The sequence below is a fragment of the Taudactylus pleione genome, unplaced genomic scaffold (assembly GCF_031769625.1).
Source record: "Taudactylus pleione unplaced genomic scaffold, aTauple2 ptg000326l, whole genome shotgun sequence".
Lineage (NCBI taxonomy): Eukaryota > Metazoa > Chordata > Amphibia > Anura > Myobatrachidae > Taudactylus > Taudactylus pleione.
The window spans coordinates 4,978,270-4,990,539 of record NW_028284727.1 but is presented as its reverse complement, the minus strand read 5'-3'; the positions used below and the strand labels follow the sequence as shown (position 1 = coordinate 4,990,539).

Sequence of the window (12,270 nt, the reverse complement as noted above, 5' to 3'; positions counted from 1 at the left end):
TATGTGACTCTGGCTTTACTAGACATTGTTTTAATAATAATAAATAAACAGAGTAACTGACACATAGGGAATAGTAAATGGCACATAATATACATTTGCAATTTAGTATAGAAGACCGTTTTGTTGCAGTAACATCATTGTTCAACAGAGTGTATTTCTATGGGATGCGGTCAAAATCCTTTCGTGTGGGATACCGGCACATCTCGTACCCAAACAATTTCTATGGTGCAAGTCTGCCAAGCTGTCAGTCTGTTTAGTTAGCAGCCTGCTGCAAAGGCATAAGAAAGAGCATGATGGACATATTTAGTCAACTATAAACCCTCCAATTGTTGATGACACCTTTATTGAGGTATGTATTAGAAAACCTTTGAGATAGGCTTTTACCTTTTTTAAATAACTTATGTTTTCCTATTTAGATCCTTGTTTGAGTTGTGGGGTCATGGAAGAAATCTGGCAGAGCTGCAGCAATCCATTCAGGACTACCCATTGGATAAGCTGGTATGACTATATTTGAGATTTGGAAACATTTATATGGCTCATTCCTATTGGAGCATACACACGGTCAGATTTGTCAGATCTGTCAGATGAACGATTTGAACGATTTTACCAAAGATTTGTGCGATTTGAACGATTGAACGATTTTTGACTGCATTAAAATGAATGGAATCGTCCAAGTCTGACTGCAAACACATCAGATGTCAGATATCGTTATCTGACCATCGGGAAAGCGCATCGTTCAAATCGTTCATCTGACAGATATGTCAGATTTTCCTTCAGATATGAACGATTGAACGATTTTTTAAATCGTTATCGTTCAGTTCTGAAGAAAAATCTGACCGTGTTTATGAACCATAAGTCTTACTAATCAGTGATTCTCCTTTTCTTTCAGGTTTCTTATCTTCAGCCTAACTCCACATACAAAATAAACATTCATAGCTTCAATAAAGCCTTGACACAGAAAGAAAAGCTTGTAAAGATAGATGTGAGTAGCCCTTTAGTTATGTGAGAGGCATTTACTGCACAATGTAAATGGACAGAGTTGAGCTTAAAGGATCAGATGGCACAGTTTGGTCGCCACTTCCTTTGCTGCAACTTAATGGTTATTGTATGAATTCCACAGTTAGACTTCTCAATCACTGGATAACACACAGTATTGGTTTAATTTTTATTGCAGGACAGGGGATCTACAGCATAAAGGTGCCTATCCACTAGAACGGGGGTCTTCAACCTTGGCCCTCCAGCTGCTGTGAAACTACACATCCCAGCATGCACTGCCATAGGTTTAGCATGCTGTTATATCAAAAAGATGGCAGTGCAAGCTGGGATGTGTAGTTCCACAGCACCTGGAGAGCCAAGGTTGAAGACCCCTGCACTAGACTATTAAAATGAGCGATTGATATCGATATCGTTCTATAATCGTTTGCAGATTGTTTAAAAAATTGGTCTTTAGACATCTATCATCGTGCAAACAGGCTGGTCAATAACGTCAGGTTCAGCATGTTTGCAGATGATTGATTGTGCCTACACTGGACGACTGCTCAATCAGTGTAGGCACATCACAGACTGACAAACGACTGCACGATTACAATGTCTTTGCCTGTCTTCTAGTGGATGGGCACCTTAAAGGTCGGGATTGAGGAGGAGAGAACAATCTGTATCCTAAATTGTTACTTTTTTTTTGAATGCAGGTGGCACCATGACCCATACTGTAGGGAAGTTATTATTCAACACAGTATCTGTGAAGGGTGTGGTGAAAAAGGACAAATACATTTACAAGCAAGGGGGAATAAAACAAAACGTTATGATATAATTTTGTGTTGTATCTATTTATTTCCAGTAATACTGTTTAGCAAATACAATGTTGACTGGTAAACAACTAGACAGTAGCACTATATTTTTGTAATGTCATTCTGTTCATTCCAGCGTGTACATGTCATCTACAGAACACAAATGTAGATCAGAGTTTTCCCTCTTTGTATTCTAGATAGTCAAAATTATTCGTTTTGGAGAAATATTAGTTTTTTTATTAGAACAAAAATTTTCACTATGTAAAATTGTCAGTAAAAATATTTACAGAGGTTGTCAACACTGGTAGTATGTTGACCTGCTGCCATAAATATTGCATACCCCAAACTGTTTGGTCAGCAGATGTTAAAAACTGAATGCGTTCCAAATCAGTGGAAACGCCTGGTTTTGTATTTAACTGAAAGTATTATTTTGGGTTCTGCTTCAATCATTTATTTTCACACTTGCTGTGAAGTAACATGCTCATGGCAGCATTTGAGTTTTGGTTGTAATAAATATTTAACAGCTGTGAATACATTTCTAAGTATTGTTCTCATATGATATAAACAGGCAATGGAGTTCCTGCCATTTAAAGGGAAAGTGAGTTTACAGAATGCGGAGCATATATTCTATGTGCTGGAAGATTATGGTCCAGATCCAAATAAGGCACCTAAAGAACCTCTACAGATCTACTTTGGCCGGTGGGTGAGTACTACAGTGTGTTCATTTTATACAGTACATACTAGGTGCTCATATATTATGTTCAGCCTTTTCAGTCTAGGTTATTTGCTTCATCTAAGCCACTCCAAAGACTGGAATTCATCTTTTAGCTTTGTACACCTGGACTAGTTGACGAACAACACTAAGTTTGAACCCAGATATTTGGTCTTATCACATTGGTAATGTAACAGTGATTGTATGATTGTAAAAATATCACTTTCAGCAAGTAAGGAATGTGAAATAAAATGTCTTCCCCTTGGATTGTTAAAATACTAAGGAGGGTAGACTTTTTCTTCCTTCATCACTTGTAGAGCAAGTATTGTACACAAAACTAAATTGCGTTGTGATATTCCCATATCCTGACTACCAGAGCCACTTATTCTAATACCCTTGACTGCACCACTTATCAGTTACTTACCCCACTGTGACATCATTATTCAAAAGGCAGGAGATTGAAGTGACTCTAAATCTTAGTACCTTTTTGTGTCTTAATTGGTAAGTAAATTGCTGGTCAACTGACACGTGCTCATTGTGATGAGGTGTTACACCCTTTGAATTTCAAAAATATTCTTCCCCAAACCAGACAGGTAACTGCTGGCTAGGTGTCAGGATTTACCCATCTCACAAAGGGCCACGGACACTGTAGTTCTGAAGTTTTGCTAGATAGTTATACTACCACTTTATTTGTGGATTAACTTCTATAATAATATATGGACTGTTATTTTTTGTTTGTAGCAAACAGTGGCGGCTCCAGGGGTGGGGATGCAGTACAGTCCAAATTCAAATAGGGGAGCCACACCAACTGCCAGTGAGTCCCAGCCATCTATGTTTGGCAGCGTCTGAAGCCGCCTCTGGTAGCAACTATAAACAAGTACTGGTATATGAATGGTGACACATATTGTGGTCTAGCAATAAATAACCAATTTCTCTTAAACATGGGTCATACCATGTCAAGTGGGCCAGTTTTGAAGCTTGTCCCCTCCTGACCATCTTCAATTTTGATACAATTTTACATCATACTTGCTGACAAACAGCTCTCTCCTTCAGGAAAGGAAGCTGATTGTCAGTTAACAGCAGGGGGCGTGTCTGGACATTTGTTGTTGCGCTGGGGGCGGGGCCAAGTGATCACGTCATCGTGGCCCTGCCCCCTCTTCACAATGCCGTTATTTTCGGCATTGTGAAGAAGGGGGCGGGGCCACGATGACGTGATTCAGCGCAAATCACGTCGCTGCCGCCCCCTGCTGCGGGAGTTTCTAGTTTATTCTGAGGGCAGGTTGGAAGGGTTGATGGCTTCCGGGAGGCTTGCCTGCCTTTCCGGGGGGCCGGGAGCGGCACCCGAAAATCGGGAGGCTCCCGGCCAAATCAGGAGGGTAGGCAAGCCTGTTTTACATGAAGGCTTGCTTGTTGGCCTATATGTCAGACTAACTTTGGGAAAAGATGACTTCACAATATACAGTAGTAGCAAAACTATGGGGTCTATTTACTAAGCAGTGTTAGGAGACAGAGTGAAAAGTGATAAGGTGCCAGCCAATCCGCTCCTAACTGTCATGTCACAGGCTGTGTTTGAAAAATTACAGGAGCTGATTGGCTGGCACCTTATCACTTTTCACTCTGACTCCTAACACTGCTTAGTAAATAGACCCCTATGTCTCTCAAAGTGGGGGTGGGAGAAACTGTCACCGACTCCACAGTGCGCAATCGGCTATGTTCCGGTTATTGCTGTGGCGAATCTAGTAGAGTAAAAGCTGTGTAAGTGGACATGCCTATACAAGTTTTGGTGCTGATTTCTTGACAGTCCTAAAGCTGGCCACACACTAGACCAACTTTCATCCAACCAGCTAACTAGTTGATTGGTTGGAATGAAAATCTGGTAACGTATGGGAGTAAATGGTGATCAGCAATTTGCTCCTAAATGCCAGAAAACAGATGAAAATGGTCGACAGACAAGTTTGTTGAATGTTTGATCAAAACAATTTGTTCAAACAACAGTTTTTAGTCCATTTTCCGGCATTTGGGAGCAAATTGCTGATTGTCATTTGCTTTCATACCTTACCAGATTTTCATTCCAACCAATCAACTAGTTGGTCTAGTGTGTGGCCAGCTTAAGACTTACATGCTTTTAATTTTTTCACAGTATGAAATTCAGCTGCGTATATCGCCAAAGGATAATTATTTTAGTATGACATCTGTGTAGCTAACTACCCAAGTGGACACCATCACAAGCTTGTTAAAAAGAGCAGATTTAAAACTGCAACATATATTTTCTCTTGATAGGCATTTTATCATTGAAGGGAGAAAACAGGCCTTAAGGTCTCTTGGGGACCCCTGGTCCGCTTGCCATGGAATGATCCCAGTGGCATTAGTTCATCCCAAACGCCCGGAAGCAAGTTATAATTTGGAGCCCCCCTTAAAAAAAAAAAAGGGAGAATAAATATGGTATCTACCTATCTACCTACCTACCTATCTATCTATCTATCTATCTATCTATCTATCTATCTATCTATCTATCTATCTATCTATCTATCTATCTATCATATATGCACAAAAACACTAATATAGAATAACCTTAAGTGGGGTGAATATATTGTGGGCAATAGAGGAGGTGCCCCTTTAGTGCTGGCGCCCGGCGGCAGACGCCTCCATTGTCTCCCATAGATCTGCCCCTGAATGATCCACTTGGTAGTCCCTGGACTTGAGCTGCTTTGTTCCTTGAAAATACCAGCTCAACATGTTTTGCTGGAGAATTAAATCACCGTCATATTTGTTACTGTCCTTACACTTGAGAAATTATTCAAGTTGAGTATACTTACATGATGCTTATAATAAACAGTACATCTGTAATAAATAAACTCAATGTAGTAAATATTTGTCTTTTTAAGATTGCTGATGGACAGAGGGAACTTATTGATTCCTATAGCGTAAAAAAGAGACACTTTATTGGGAACACCAGTATGGATGCTGGTCTGTCCTTCATCATGGCAAACCATGCAAGAGTTAAACCTAATGATGTGGTGTTTGATCCTTTTGTTGGCACTGGTAAGTATCTCCTGCAGCTTTCCAATGTAATTGCATTCCAGTTAAATAGATATACCTTTTTTACTTTATTTTTTTTCTCCAAGTCATTTTTATTTAATAATCCTCAATCTTCTCCTAGCCACAAACCAATGCAGGATCCTGTAGTTCCAGGAAAAGCAAGACTAAGGGATTTATTTTCTCAGTGGTGGCTTTTCAAATACATCAATTTTCAGCATTTTTGCTTGCAGAATTTAAAATATTGTTAAGTGCACACATGGTTTTGCATTTAATAGTATTGATGTTTTAAATTCTGCGCACAAAAGCGCAGTTAATGGAGCATACACACGGTCAGATTTGTCAGATGAACGACTGAACGATTTTACCAAAGTTTTGAACGATTGAACGATTTTTGACTGCATTAAAATGGATGGAATCGTCCAAGTCAGACTGCAAACACATCAGATGTCAGATATCGTTATCTGACAAACGGGAACGCGCATCGTTCATCGTCCATCGTTCAGGCATGTCAGATATGTCAGATTTTCCTTCAGATATGAACGACTGAACGATTTTTAAATCGTTATCGTTCAGATCTGAAGGAAAAATCTTACCGTGTGTATGCACCATAAGACATCAGAGCCTAACCAGAGGTGTAAGGTGTCCAAGCATCTAGCTAAAACTACTTTCTAGTTATTTTTCTGGGAAGTAGCGATAAAAACAAAGACAGAAAAATTTTACTTTTGTTGAGTTACGCTTGCACTGCATTCTTTAAAAAAATGTATACGTGTGGTTTTCGTTAGGTTCCTTTTTATTTTAGTTATAGATTAAATTTGTGCTATAGACATATAATTCTCAAAAAATAAGATTGTTGACTTGCCTGCTAACGAGAGCAGTTAACTTGTTTATTTGTAAGTTGTACAGTATATAACAGAATATAAGTAAACAGTAAAAAACTTTTAATACGAGGGTGCGGCCTGGTTGAGCATGGAGTAGTTTGCAGAGGTCTGCGCTCTCCAGCCGTTTTAATCCTGCTTACCTCTCTTGTTGTCGTCTCTGATCTCCGCTACTTCTGGCCCGGCCGGCTGTTGTTGTCTGCGTCATGGGCCACCTTCTCCCATCTCGCTGTGCCAGGTGGTATTCCTCTTGCCGCTGGTGAAGTCCTGGCCTGTACGGTCTCCCTCGCCGTGGGCTTGGTGCGCCTGGAGCCACACTGAAGCTATCATCCTTGGGCAGCTGTGCCTGCATGCTTCTGCTGTACCTGCCTGGGGAGTTATCCATCCTCCTGGCAGTGTCCTTCACCGGGAGACCTTGCTTCTCCAGTCCTTGGCATTGAGGTATTAGCGGCTGCCATATTGGATATCAGCTCCTCAGTGTTAGGAGCTCCGGAATCCGGCTTACAGCAATTTACCTATTTCTCTTTCCTCCTGTGTGACGGTGAGGTCACAGTCACTACACGAAGAACTATAAGTAACAACTATAATAATAATTTTAGATAATTAGTTGTTTTATTTGTTAGTTTTTAGGGACTTATACTGGGTACACACTGACAGATACATTAGCCCATCACTTGATCGACTAATATATCTGCTGCCCGTAGGCCAGTGTGTGTACCTGCAATATGTCGGTGAAGTCGGCATTCACGACTTATCGCATTGGCTGTGCTGCACAGCCGATGGACAGAAATGTCTGCAGACATATCTGTCCATCGGCAAGTGTGTACGGGTGGTCTGCAGAACACCCATACACACACAGCGGCAGCCGCTAGGAGGGGGGCGGGAACGGCCGCCGAGTCCCGCCCACCAGCCGCCGGGACCCGAGGTCACAAGCATATGATGTCCATTCAGTGTGTATGAACGAGACATCATCTGCAGATACTGTATATCTGCAGATCACTCGTTCTGCAGATATATCTGTCAGGTGTGTACCCACCTTTAGGTGGACCTTATTCGGGTTGGTATGCAGGGTGTTGGGATTGTTTTGGTTCTTAATTTTGTATATTTCTGTTTTATTATTTTTCTTACTATTGTTTGTCTGTTGCACTTGAGATCATGTATTCTGTATTTTAGGCTGATGTAGTGCCTGTATTCTTTTTACTGTTATCTTGATATTACTGGGAGTTTTACGGCCTCTACATCTCTTGATTATTAATTTTCTTTGATATGTTAAAAGTACTCTCTTGGAATGTCCATGGACTAAACGATAAGAACAAGTTGGTCCTACATCAACTTAAGGCTTAGTCCCCTGGAATAGTTTGTTTGTTGCAAACTTACTTGGCGAGCAGTAGAGTGTTGTCTGGGGCATTATAGATATTGGTGGCGCCACTAGATCAGGGGAACACTGGGCTCCCGGACTATCATCACCACGGAAGGGAGCCTAAGGACCTGTGCACCAGAACCTCTGCTTGTTAGACACCGTTTTGGCATTATCCGGATTGCCAGCGGTGCATACACAATGCCTCTTTACATCTTGATTCCGGTATGCAGGCCTATGGTTACTACATATTTTTGGCCATTTAATTTGCTATGTTTTTTCATGTTTTTATATGCTGGCTTATATCTGTGCCTAATTACATAATACATTTATTCATATGTGTTACAATATTATGCTATATTGTGCCTTCTGCTTTTTCCTACATGAAACTTCATTTAAAAAAAACGCTCTGCAAGAGAAGTAATGTTTTTTTTTTCTATGTTTGTTTATATAGTGAGCAGATTTAGCGCCATCGGGAGGTTACACATTTTTCCATAGGATCATAGGACTTCAGTTGTTCGTTTGGTGCGACTGAATCAAGATGCACCTTTGTAACAGGAGGACTGCTCAAAGCAGTCCTAAGCTTTTATTTTATGTTTTTATTTTATGATTTCTGAGTTGGCAGTACCAAGCGTCTGAATTAAGACGCACGTACTGCGACTCTATCTACCTTCACCGAGCCGCAACATCAATAATTGTGCTGGTGATTTCGGCGGGTCGCGGCTGAGCTTAGCTAGCAGCAATGCTGCGACTTGGACTTCACCAGATCCTCAGAGAGGTCAGGTATAGCGGGTTCCTCGCTTAAGAGGGCCTTGACACCAGAAGCCGCTGCTGTCAAGGCCCAGGATTGTCCACGTCCTCACTACACCATCCAGGGCCTTATCGTCTGACGCCAGGGATCAACAGAAGACACTATCTGCTACCATGAGGCCAGCGTACCCGGCTGGTTAACGCAGCTTAGGGGAGGTAGGCGCTCCTCCTCCAACTCAGACGCAGTCCCTACAAAGGATTTCACGTGTCTGGGTTGCTCCGCCTACCCTCCATGTGTGTATGAGTCGCTCACGGTCCACGCTCGTTGCGCCCTGTAGCTGTTGAACTCAGGAGGGCCTGGGTCTGTCTCCATGTATACCTCTCCCTTGGTTAAGGTATACCATTCCTTTTGTGTTGCTGTAGTTTATTTAGAGACGATTTGTAATTATATTACATATGCATTGTATGTGACTGTTTGCTAGATGCTGAATTGACACTGTCTTTAATTTCTGTCTGTCAATTATAACTATCACTGTTTTCTCTCCATCCACTTGGGGTGGGGGCTTCTTCTGAGTACTTCACATTCATTAAGATATTTGTGAAGGTGGTCACAATGCATTGTTACCTTTTATACATATATATGCTAAGCGTAAAGAGAAACAGAAGTTCTGGCAGGTTTTATTTCTGACTGTCAGTTATAACTATCACTGCTACAGTACTGCTCCATTTGACCCTCAACTACCAGGATGTGTAGGGGTTAAATTGTACTTCACATTTACTTGTGAAGGCTGAGCTGCAATTTCCTAACCCCCCACAGCTACCTGGTGTATAGGGGTTAGAGAGTACTTCACATTTATTTTTATCTGTGAAAAGGGTCACATTGCATTGTTAACACTACACTGGTTGTAGGTTACTTGCAAGTATTTGCCATGTCTCAGGATAAGGATAAACAGGAGACTGTACAGGATGGACTGTGTATTGATTGTTATACACCACAACAGTCCGCACTTGCCAGCACCTCTTCAGGAATCACCTTGAATGTCCTCCTGGTCTCAGGTTATGACGCAGTTAGTGGACCGCTTATCAGCCCCCATACTGCCTCCCACTTTGGATTACCCACATTGATTACAGCCTGCTATGTTTCCTCTTCCCATACATCCTTCCTGGATGGAGGGTTATATCCACTCAATTCAGAATCTGGCTTTTAGCATCTACCTATCTGCAGATGTTACAGGCGAATAAGGCATCAGCTGTCTAAGCATTTAGATGGATTGCACCATCCTCTCAGTCCACCCTGCTTTCAGATTCTGATGTATCACCTGAGGAGGCATAGGATCCACAGGTTTCTCCCTCTGGGCCTATCTCAGAGAGGAGGAGTGTCATTCATCAGTGGATGTTCCGCTCTAGCAGGGGCGGTCAATTCAATCCTCATTATAGAAGATGAAGTACCGGCTCCTAAAGCCTAATAAACCTGGTGTTCAAACACCAGAAAGTGATTTAGGCTGGATTTCCTCAATCTGAACACCTCACTGAGCTTTATGGGGGAAGCATGGAACACTCCAGGCAAACTGTTACAGATTCCAAAAAGACTAGTGTTTTTTTACCCTCTCCCACAGGATGAGTGCTTTTGGTGGGATATCCCCCTCCCTACTGGGGATTCTTACGTGACACTTTCCTAAAGGGTTACTCCCCAGAAGGTTGTTTGCACAACTCCCTCATCAGATCCTATCAAGACCATCCATGTCCTGCTAAATTCAGGGGTGATAATCCCAGATTCCTTTAGCTAACAAAGAAGGAGTTATTACTCAGATTTGTTTTTGATTCAGATGGTCTCATCACTCTATTCTGAATCTGAAATCTCTCTACAGGTTCATCCATGTGCCCAAGTTCTGTATGGAGACCCTACGGTCAATTATGCTGGCAATGGAACCTGGGGATTTCATGGTTCCCTGGACATACAGAATGCATATCTGCATGTACCTATTGCACTATTCCACCAAGGGTTTCTGAGTTTTGCTGTTCGTCAGCAACATTATCATTGCCCTTTGGTCTGTCCACAGTCCCTCGGATGTTTACCAAGATAATGGCGGTCATGACTGCTCATCTCAGAAGGAGTCAGGATACTGCCATACTTGGATGACCTCCTGATATTGCCAGTCTACGGAGGTTTTACAACATCATCTCCAGCTGACCATTGCCTGTCTACAGGAGCAGGGCTGGATAATCAATTGGAAAAAGTCTTCCCTTTCTCCAACACAGCAGATGGCATCATCTGGGGAAGCTACTGGATTCCCTGGCACAAAGGATCTTTCTACCAGTGGACAAGTTTTCGCAATCGAAGGGTATCCATTCACTCAGCAATGCAGGTCCTGGAGTCCATGGTATCCACTTTCACTATAGTGGAATTTGCCCAGTTCCATTCCAGGCCTCTACAAAAATTTATTCTCTTCAGGTTTAACGGACAGCATCATCTTATAAGGTCTCAGAGGATCCGTCTCACTCCAGAGGTTCGCCACTCCCTCCTGTATGGCTGAGAAAGGATAATCTAAACAAAGGGCGCCAGTTCTGGATTCCAAATTGGGTTCTTCTCACCACGGACCCCAGCCTTCGCGGATAGGGGGCAGTGACGGGTCATCACATATTTCAGGGAAGATTAACAAATCAAGAAAGTCATCTGCCAATAAACATTCTGGATCTGTGAGCAGTATACAGAGCACTGATCATGGCACAGGACTTGCTCCAGGGCAGGCCGGTCCAGATCCAGTCCAACAATGCGACTACAGTGGCCTACCTTCAATCATCAGGGAGGCACAAGAAGTTATGCAGCCATGAAATAAGTGACAAAGGTTCTGATTTGGGCAGAATGTCATATTCCGGCCATCTCGCCAATATTCATACCGGGAGTGCTAAATTGGGAAGCAGACTTCCTAAGTCGCCAGGACATACACGACGGAGAGTGGTCTCTCCATCCGGGAGTGTTTCAGCTCCTGGTAAACAAATGGGATCTACCGGTGATAGATCTCATGGCATCACGCCACAACCACAAGGTCCCCAAGTATGGGTCCAGAGAACCGTCAGCAGTATTCGTGGATGCACTGGCAGTAAGATGGGACTTCAAGCTTCAAGAGCAAAAGGTTTTTCTAGTTCTGAAATTCAAACAATGCTTAGGGCACGGAAGCCTGCCTGGGCCCGCATCCATTACAGAGTATTGTGTACCCATAAGAAATTTGATCCGAAGATATTCAGGATTTACAGGGGTACTGGCTTTTCTTCAGGCGGGAATAGACAAGGGTCTCGACCTGGCAACTTTGAGTCTGGTACCAGAAGAAGATTGCTTTAACACCAGATGTTAGAATTTTTTTTCCAAGGAGTTCTTCGAGTTCAGTCTCCTTTTTGTTCCACCGGTAGCACCTTGGGATTTGTCTTTGGTTCTTAAGGGGCTACAGGCACCCCCATTTGAACCTTTGGACTCTGTGGATTTGAAGTGGTTAACAGCGAAGACACTTTTTCTTCTAGCTATGTCTCCTGTTCAGAGTCTCTGATTTGGCAGTGCTATCTTGTTGCTCCCCAAGTTAGATTTTTCACCTGGATAAAGCCTTTCTTCGTACAAGGGAGGGTTACCGTTCTAAGGTAGTGTCCCGTTTTCATGTGAATGAAGAAATTATTGTTCCAGCTTTTTAGGCTCCAGACCTTTCTGTAGGTGAAGTCTCCCTGGATGTAGTTCGTGCTCTCCAGATTTATGTGGAGAGT

The 12,270-nt window shown here is 42.4% G+C and overlaps 1 protein-coding gene across 2 annotated transcripts in view; it reads left to right on the top strand.

Annotated features, from left to right (window-relative positions):
- Nucleotides 1–12,270, top strand: part of TRMT11 (tRNA methyltransferase 11) — a 103,640-nt gene that overhangs the window by 38,817 nt on the left and 52,553 nt on the right. For both annotated transcript variants that reach the window (XM_088443100.1, XM_088443101.1), the window contains exons 4-7: nucleotides 417–498; nucleotides 890–982; nucleotides 2,356–2,490; nucleotides 5,385–5,541. In XM_088443100.1, the coding sequence (XP_088299226.1) occupies nucleotides 417–498; nucleotides 890–982; nucleotides 2,356–2,490; nucleotides 5,385–5,541 (467 nt within the window). The remainder of the gene's footprint in view (nucleotides 1–416; nucleotides 499–889; nucleotides 983–2,355; nucleotides 2,491–5,384; nucleotides 5,542–12,270) is intronic.